Genomic DNA, 9,130 nt, shown 5'->3' with positions numbered 1-9,130 from the left:
CGACGCAATTCGGTTTTCTTAATCGTCCTCCCCCCCCGTTTAATCGCCCCCCTCCCCCTCTACGACCTTTAAGCTTGGTTCGATCGCCCCGTATATACAGGCGATCTTCGGTTTCCGGCCACCAAGTGAAATTACGCACCGTTGGCCAGACGTAATTCGATGAAGCCGTGTTTCCCGTGTTCGAGTCGATCGAGCTTGAACGAGAGAGAGAGAGAGAGAGAGAAAGGAAGAGAAATCGAGTTATTCGCAACTTGGATCGAATAAAATTCATCAGTCGTTAAAAGTTACGACGGATTGTTAAAAAACTTTTCTGCTCAAACAAAGCGAAACGGAATGGAATTTTATAATTACAACTTATTGGATGTACAGATATTATAATTAAAAGACACGGATTTCTTTTAGAATGAAAAAAATTCACGTGAAAATCCAATCATTCGTCCATTGAACGCGAGTTATTCGATATTCGAAATCGAAATATATATATATATAAAAATATAAAATGCACATCGTAGATAAATATGCAAATGAAATTAAATACAAAACGACTTTCTTTTTTTTTTTTTTCCCTTCTCTCTCTCGATGATTCTCGTTCCTCGTAAAGAGGAAACGATTCCCTCTTCCTTTTCACAGTCGATAAAATTTCCCCTTTCGAAGGGAGGAGGGATTCGAACAAAAGGAGAGATCGACTTCTTGCCGCGTCTGTTTCTCCGCGCCAGTAGTAAAAGTTGATTTTGGTCGGGCGTCCGTCCCGACGACAACCGGAAAGATTAAACGATCGACGGTCTTAGGGTGCACTGTGCAATTATCGAATCGTGCCAAGGGAGAGGGGGAGAGGGAGGGGGAAGGAAAGAGCCAGGAAAGTTTGGTTGTATCGATCTGTCGAACATCGGTCGGTGTGTTGCAGATCGAGGATCGATTCGCATCCGAAGATTGATAAATCGATTCATTTGCGTTCGCGGTTAATTGAAATTAAATTGCGTCCCGATTATAGGACGTCGTTCCACTCGTGCCGCGATTTCTAAACTCGCTCTCGACGTCGTTTTCTTTCCTTTCTCCCTTCGTGCGCAACAACACGTCCCTCCAACGTCCCTTTTATCCGTTCCCTGTGTTTGCGTTGGACAGGGAATGGAAATATCGTGGAAATTTCGAATCCTTTTCGAGCATCCCCCTCAATTCATCGAGAATTTACGGGCGAAAAGTGTTCGAAAAAAAAAGTTCTTGCCGACAGACGAACTTTTTTTCAGTCCCTTCTTTTTCCCCTTTCGAATAGGTTCTCCCTTTCCTCGGTTAAAGTTTTCGCATATTCCAAAAAAATTATTATATTCGATCACGGTGATTTTTTTTTTTAAGAAAAGTTGGTGAAGAGTTTTGGAGTTAATGGTAAGAAAAATTGAGGAGTAACATTTAAAGGATTAGGTATTTGAATATAATTTTATAATTTTTTTTTTTGTGGTTTAATTTTTCATCACATTTATAAATTGTATACTTATATAGTTTCATTTTCCCTCAATCATTCTTCTATCTTTCCAAAATAAATAATTCTGCGAAAATATTTAATATATTATTTAATTATATTTTTTATATATATTATATTTAATTATTATTATGTTTGATTACGGTGATTTTTTTAAGATAAATTTGTAAAGAATTTTGGAGTTAATAATAAGAAAAATTGAAGAATAAAATTTAAAGGATTAAGTATTCGAATGTAATGTGTAATTTAATATTTTTCTTTTTTTATGATTTTTCATCACATTTATAAAATTGTGTACTTACACACAGAGTTTCATCTTCCTCGAACCATTCTTCCATCTTTCCAAAATGAATAATTCTGCGAAAATATCTAGTATATATCTAATATATCTAGTATATTGTCCAATATATATTTAACGAAGAAACGTACGTTATTGGAAAGTTAGAAGAAAGCAAGGAGTGGAAATAACGAAAAGAATTTTCGAAAGAAACGATCTAATCCCATCGATAACTTTACTTATCGTTTCAATGATTCTAAATTTATACTTGTATCGAATTTTTCATTATTTATGTATTTGAGAGATTATATATCTGACACTAGATTAAAACGGCTGAATCAGATTCTATTGGCCGTAAATGAAATTCTACGTCGTAGTAGAATGGAGCTCGATTTTTATATTTTCGAGAAAATTCCCGTGTATTAAATGCCCGATTCATATCACCGCGCACCAGTTCACGTCGCGGATTCACGCGTGTCCCCGCCGCTAATGGAATCTTAATTGCAAAATCTATATTAAACGATCGCGTGATTTTCGACAGTGGTTTGCTTTATGGAGTTCGTTTTTCGAGAAGGGAGGGGGGGGGGCGCATATATAGATATATCTTGGGCTTTGGCGTCACGCGATATACACTCGCTGCGAATAAACATTTATCAAAGCAGCCGTGAACATGACGTCTTCGTCGTTTTGCGAAGAGGGAACCGATGTTTAAACGCGGTGGAAAGATTCATGGTTGCTTAAAGACAAATAGACAAAGAAATTTCACTCTCTCTCTAAAATGGAAACTTCCTTTTCCATTTTCATACTCGGCGTGAATCTGCTATTTCTAATTTAAATGTATCACCAGTTTAAATTGTTATCTGGGATTGTATACATTCTATATAATAATTGAACAACAATTCGAACAATTTCGAACAAATCTTGCGCAATAAATAAAATTGCACAATAAAATTAAATTTATTTATAAGAAACAAGAATACCTCGAAGGACTTGGTTTAAAATTAATTTCATCCTCGTATTAATTATTACGAGGCAAAAACGTTCGAAAATGATCGAAAGCTACAATAATACAATACGGATTCGCAATGAGCCAAGCCCGAATCGGAATTCATTTTATCATTCTCTATTTTTCTCATTTTTCTCTTTTCTTTTTCTTTTTTTTTTTCTCATTCGTGCTGCAGTTTGAAAATTTTGAACAAAAAATGGAAAGGGAACAGATAAAAAGGAGATAATACATAGAAATAAAAGGAAAAAGAAAAAAGAGAGAGAAATAAAATTAATAGAAACGAAGAAAGAAGCCAATGTACATTGTAGGTAAGAAAAAAAAAATAATACTTGTTAGCCTTTTCTTGGTGAACGTGTTGTACACAGTATGCACCAGCGGGTTCCAATGCGATGGGACCAGATGCATTCCGGTCGACTGGCGATGCGACGGCCACTTGGATTGCGAGGATCACAGCGACGAGATTGGATGCGGTGAGTGCGCCGCCTCTTCCTCTCCCTCCTCATCCTCCTCTGCCTTCACCACCAAGATCGTGAAGAAGCCCATCCTGGCGAAGAACACCGTCTCCAAGTCGCCCTTGCATTGCGGGGAGAAAAGATGTATGTCGGCGAACCACATCTGCGACGGGGTGATGGACTGTCCTTGGGGTCAGGACGAACGATATTGCTGTAAGTAAGACACCAACTTTTCGTTTGCCAACTTTTCTTCTCCTTCCTTCGATAGATTAAAGAACGGATCAGAAAGAAGATGGAGGAATACGATCTTTGGAAATTTAGAATTGAATTGTAAAGGGGAATTTACAACGATGCAAGTAGAGCAGATAAATCTCGAAAAAAGATTTATCCTGGTCAGATAAGTAGGTTAATCGCATCGTAATCAGACGAGTGGAATATGTACAAGAGTACAAGTAGGGCAGATCTGTCGTAGTACGTATACAAGTTTTGAAAGCAGTGATGGGGCAAAATTTAATAGTTGAAGTTACGAATAAACTTATTTCGATAAATCACTCCAATAATTTACCGTCCAAAACATAATAATGATCGGAAATGATAATGGCAAACGGTCGAAGTTATATGTGAAAAGAGGATCAACTATAATAATTACGAATAAATATTATTCGTAGCTATTTTAATAAGTAATTACTCGAAGTAACTTTATTAAGTAAATTTTTAACTTTTAATTACTTTCTTAATGCCCGACTCTTTGAAAATCGTGATAAACGAGTGATACAAGTGAGAAAAGAAAGAGGCGAGTGGGATAAGGCAATAGTGGTCAGACAAGCGGGTTAAATCATTGAGCTACAAGACAGTTGTTGTAATTAGATTAGTAAGATCATAATGAAACGAGTCGGTTGGACAAGTAGAAAAAAAAACAACTTTGTTAATATTAATAAAGAAAAAGAAAATGTTCGAATAATTTTTAACTCTTTCTTTTTAACTTTTATTTTATTTTTTACGGTTCAAGTAAATAAAAATTTTTTACTGATATTTCAACAGTGAGATTAAGCCAAAGAAACGGAGACATGGGCGAGGGAAGGTTAGAAGTTTATCACGCAGAGATGGGCAAGTTTATGCCAGCTTGCATTCCTTACTGGGATTCGAATTCCGCTAAAACTATCTGCTCAATGCTCGGATATACGTAAGCCTCGATATAAAGAATGCCGATTTTACTAGATATTTTATCGAAACAACAGGAATGCATCGGGACGTTTTTTCAGGGTGGCACTTTCGTACAGATTGGCGCAAGATATGAATCTCACTCGAAGAGAGAACACGAGTCAGCATACCAATCTTCTGAAGGAATTTCAGGAATGTATTACGGATCAGGAGGCGTATCCCACTGCGGAATTGACGTGTTCGAAATATGGTATAGCTATTTCTCGCCATGTATTCTCGTTTTAAATAATTTTTTAATTATTATATTTGATATATTCGTTCAAGCTTGTGGACGAAGAAACACAGTTTATGGAAACGTGAGGGCGAAAACGAGGATCGTAGGGGGTGTGGAATCGGCTCCTGGTGATTGGCCATTCCTTGCAGCTCTTCTTGGCGGACCTGAGCAGATTTTTTACTGTGCCGGAGTTCTGATCGCTGATCAGTGGGTCCTTACAGCCTCTCACTGCGTGGGAAAGTAAGATCATTTCCAAGAATTGCGATTAAAAGAGTAGGATTTGAATTGGAAAGAAAGTTATGGAATTTTGTTTGTACTTCTAGTTACTCTGACGTAACTGGATGGACGATACAGTTGGGGATCACCAGAAGACACTCACACACTTATCTCGGCCAAAAGTTGAAGGTAAAGAGAGTGGTACCCCATCCAGAATATAATTTAGGCTTCGCTCAGGACAATGACGTGGCTCTTTTCCAGGTATTCAATAATTAAAGGAACTTTACATTTCTATCATTAAACGTGTGCATTTCGATGAACATTATTATTTTCAGCTCGAAAAGCGAGTTCAATTTCACGAACATTTAAGGCCAGTCTGTCTGCCAACGGCCAATACTCAATTAATACCAGGAACGTTGTGCACTGTGATTGGTTGGGGCAAGAAAAACGATACCGACAGTACGTATCTAAAGATATTGAGATTAGTCGATTGTGATTATTCTAATCAGATCGGTTTGTCGACAGCTTCTGAATATGAATTGGCTGTGAACGAAGTTCAAGTACCGGTTTTGAACAGAAAAGTGTGCAATTTTTGGATCGCGTACAAGGAAATGAACGTCACCGAAGGAATGATATGTGCAGGATATCCGGATGGAGGAAAAGACGCGTGTCAAGTAAGTTTGATTGAAATTTTTTTCAATATTTTAATTATTCCTAGAATTATTCATAGAATTTTCTTCTTCAATCTCTTCAACAGGGCGATTCTGGAGGTCCATTGTTGTGCCAGGACGAACAAGATAAGGAAAAATGGTTTGTCGGTGGAATAGTGAGTTGGGGTATAATGTGCGCTCACCCAAAATTGCCAGGTGTGTACGCTTACGTGCCAAAATACGTACCCTGGATACGGAATCAAATAGCCAAGTATTCTGAAATAAGTATGGGTTAATCACGAAAGGTAAAAATCACGAAGATGATGACGTTTATAAATCGAAGAAGTCATCCCGCTGAAGAGAATTAATTAAGAGAGAGATTTAATTAAGATCGAGATATTTAATTAAGACAATAATTTAAACGACAATAAGCTTAGTTGAGAAACAGTTATAGGAACTACGTTATAGATCTTCGAAGAAAGATATTTTCGAGATATTAGTGATTATATACTTAGATAGGCGCGATTATTCAAACTGTTTGCGTTGACCTATTAGCTTACCAAGGATTCAACTTTGTTACAAAAAGAAGAATAATCGTAATTCACTTGATACAAATTCCCTTTTGAATAATATATTTTGAAACGTTGTACAACTGGTGATACTTTAGAAGATTATCATTCTCTGTGAAGACAATACGATCTCAATCACGATAGATGCCTCGAGTTCAAAGTATTCTGTTTAACCACGTGAAAACTTTTCTCCTTTCAACGAGTATTTTTACTACGAACTCGTAACTTTCTAAACGATGATAAATCTGATATGATGATACGTGCAAATATGTGATGAGAAGTTGATCGACGTAGATTTAAACAAAAATATTTCGTGATCTTTTCGAAACTCTATGACAATAGGTTTATAAAGATTTATCACAAATTTTTGCATCCTATTTCCATTTCTATTGCATACCTTAAATTAGACGAGTCGATCGATGATTCCCTGTCTACGTTGATCAATTTTTAAATAAATCTTCTCTCACTTACGAATAAGAAATTTAGATAAGAATGCAAAAGTAAAGGTGAAATAAGAGGAAACATATTATGGAGGAAGAAAGCTTCAGACAACGAGCTCTCGTCGCCATTTTCTAGAAAGTCAACGCCCGCTTCTAAACTCTAAAGATAAAACTCGATGTAATTATTAAGCGAAACTGTGCAAATTTCCTCATCGAAATTAGAGACAAAAGCGAAGCAAATACAGTCAAAATTTCCGCATCAGATGCGATAAAATAAAATAAGAAAAAGAAAAAAAAATATAAAAAAATAGAATTTTCTATCGCCATCTGTTTTTTTGGAAAACAGCGTACGTGCCACCAAGTGGTCGATAATCACGTTTCAAAGGGGTGTGCGTTTGCTGTACATTAAGAAGAAGTTTCTCTGCTCTATCACGAATTTAGAAACTGTGACAGCTAAAAATAAGAGGAGTACAGATTAAAAGGATTTGTTTTTTTCTTTTTTGTAAGAAAAATGAAAGATTGAAAAATATTGTGGATACTTTTTTACGAGTTTTATCAACGCACACCCAAAGTAAGTGAAATTCTGTGCACATACTGCATAAGATGCATTTGTGCACTTATAATAAACGTTTCGTGTACCTATAAGAGATTAATATAGATCGATATTATCGATATTAAATTAAGATGTATGTTTGTTAATGTAGGTATAAATTATAATATACATATACGTGTTTAGCGTTGCGTGTATTAACTGTATATTATAATGTAAAGTACGTGTATAAGTATAGACAGAGAAACATACAAACGTATGTAAGATAGAATATGTAAGTATTAGAATTGTGGTAACTGAATTTGATTCATTTCTAAAGTTTAATTTAATTTTTTTTAGATAACTTTTTCTAATTAATCGTTTGATAATTAATTATCAAATATTCGAAATTACAAAATTATTTAGTGATTTTTTACAATTGAAAAGAAATTTTAATTTTTTAAATATTGGAAGGAAATTTATATCTAAATTTATTCGTAATTTTCTAATTTCATAATTAATGCAATTATTTGTTTAAAGCTTACGTATTTAATATTCTAATTCTCTGCTCCGAATATATTTATTAGAAATAAAAATATATTCAAAGCACGAGGAAAAAAGAGTATCTAAAGATATAAATAACGAAGCGTTGCTTGTAGTAATTTATTAGCGCACTGGCTAGGCTTAAACGTTAGATTAAACACATGTTGACTGAATTCTAGGGACAATACTCTGCACCAGCACTTTTTTGATCCGCACCCGATGATGAGATGAGAAAAAGATAACATAGTTTTTAAAAAACGAGTAAAATACTTTGTACTTGATATGTATATTGTTTACGAGAAGAAAAAACTAGGAGCCTTACTAATTGACTTAGACTTTTTCTAAGCGATAAGAATAGCGGTATTGTTGGTCAGGACAATAATCGACCTCGTTTTTTCGTGACGCCATTTTTCTTATCCGTGTCTTCCTCCATTGAGGATACTTTTTTATCTTGTTACGAATACGCTTGTTTTCTACGTGACGTATTTTTTTCATAGATATTTCGTAAGGAAGATTTTTCTAGATAGTTTTATTTCTTAGTTTGGACGAAAAAATTTATTTTACCAATTCAATAGGTAAAAATAGGTAATTCCACTTTTTCTCTACCTAATCGAGGCTACTTCCAAAAGTTAAGACGCTTTGCTCTCCCTTTCAAGTATAATTCGAATGATTGTTTTTTTTCTTTTTTTCCTCGAACAAGATGCTCACTTTTTATCCCCGTTGACAAGTTAGAGGATAAAAGTCTTCCTTAGTATCCAGACAACAGGTAGTTGTAAGCGAGGAATAATATAAAATTTAATAATAACCGACAATACTGTGTGAGCAGACAATAAATAATATTAGGAAATGTTCCAAGACGGACAATAACTTAGCTCGTAAGCACGTAGGTTAAATTTTAATCGATAAGGCAGCAGATATGCATGTGATTGTTGAAGATAATTCTCTCGTGTAAAGTGTAAGATCGTTATTATAATCGTTGAATAAGGTAATAATTTAAGGAATGGTGGATTTAAATTGAATCATGCGTTTGATTTTCAGAGATTCTTTAAAAATTTCTTCAGTTTCTAATTGTGTTTTAGAACAAGTAAAAACCAGTTTTCTCGGTTTCCTTATAAATATAATAATTCTATCTTTTCCAATTACAGTGAGGTATAGTAATTATATATAATCGTTGAAAAATCCACCATTATTCTATTGATAAATTTCCCCATTATTGCATGTAATTCCATTGGTATTTTCATAAGTATTTGATCAATTTGTACACAAAAGATAAAATCAAATAGAGAAAAAAAAGAAAATATATATCGTCATTAAATGAAATTAAAAATCAAATAGGACAATCAGGAAATTATTTTCTCGATAAGAATATTTTTCTAAATCGAATAGAATTTTTGATTTCATTGCTATATATACTATATACAAATTTATAACGCGTGATGTGCAAAAAATATTCTTGCTTCTCTTCTAAAATTTAATTTCCAATTTTTATTTCAAATTTAATCATAGCTTTCGAACATAGAATCTCGAAATATTGTGATG

At 34.4% G+C, this 9,130-nt stretch overlaps 1 protein-coding gene across 2 annotated transcripts in view; it reads left to right on the top strand.

Moving 5' to 3' along the window:
* Positions 1–6,095, top strand: part of LOC102677920 — a 19,510-nt gene extending 13,415 nt beyond the window's left edge. Inside the window, exons 11-18 of one of the 2 annotated variants that reach the window (XM_006613852.2) lie at positions 3,123–3,422; positions 4,251–4,392; positions 4,472–4,620; positions 4,695–4,884; positions 4,968–5,121; positions 5,196–5,319; positions 5,386–5,534; positions 5,618–6,095. In XM_006613852.2, coding sequence (XP_006613915.1) covers positions 3,123–3,422; positions 4,251–4,392; positions 4,472–4,620; positions 4,695–4,884; positions 4,968–5,121; positions 5,196–5,319; positions 5,386–5,534; positions 5,618–5,806 — 1,397 coding nt within the window. In that variant the 3' untranslated portion in view covers positions 5,807–6,095. Of the gene's footprint in view, positions 1–3,122; positions 3,423–4,250; positions 4,393–4,471; positions 4,621–4,694; positions 4,885–4,967; positions 5,122–5,195; positions 5,535–5,617 lie in introns of both variants that reach the window. The other variant, XM_031509575.1, reaches the window with a different exon arrangement.
* The last annotated feature ends 3,035 nt before the right edge of the window (positions 6,096–9,130 follow it).

This window comes from Apis dorsata, unplaced genomic scaffold (genome assembly GCF_000469605.1).
Source record: "Apis dorsata unplaced genomic scaffold, Apis dorsata 1.3 scaffold_163, whole genome shotgun sequence".
Taxonomy (NCBI): Eukaryota; Metazoa; Arthropoda; class Insecta; order Hymenoptera; family Apidae; genus Apis; species Apis dorsata.
The sequence above is the reverse complement of the archived record's forward strand: the minus strand, read 5'-3'. Positions and strand labels throughout refer to the sequence as shown.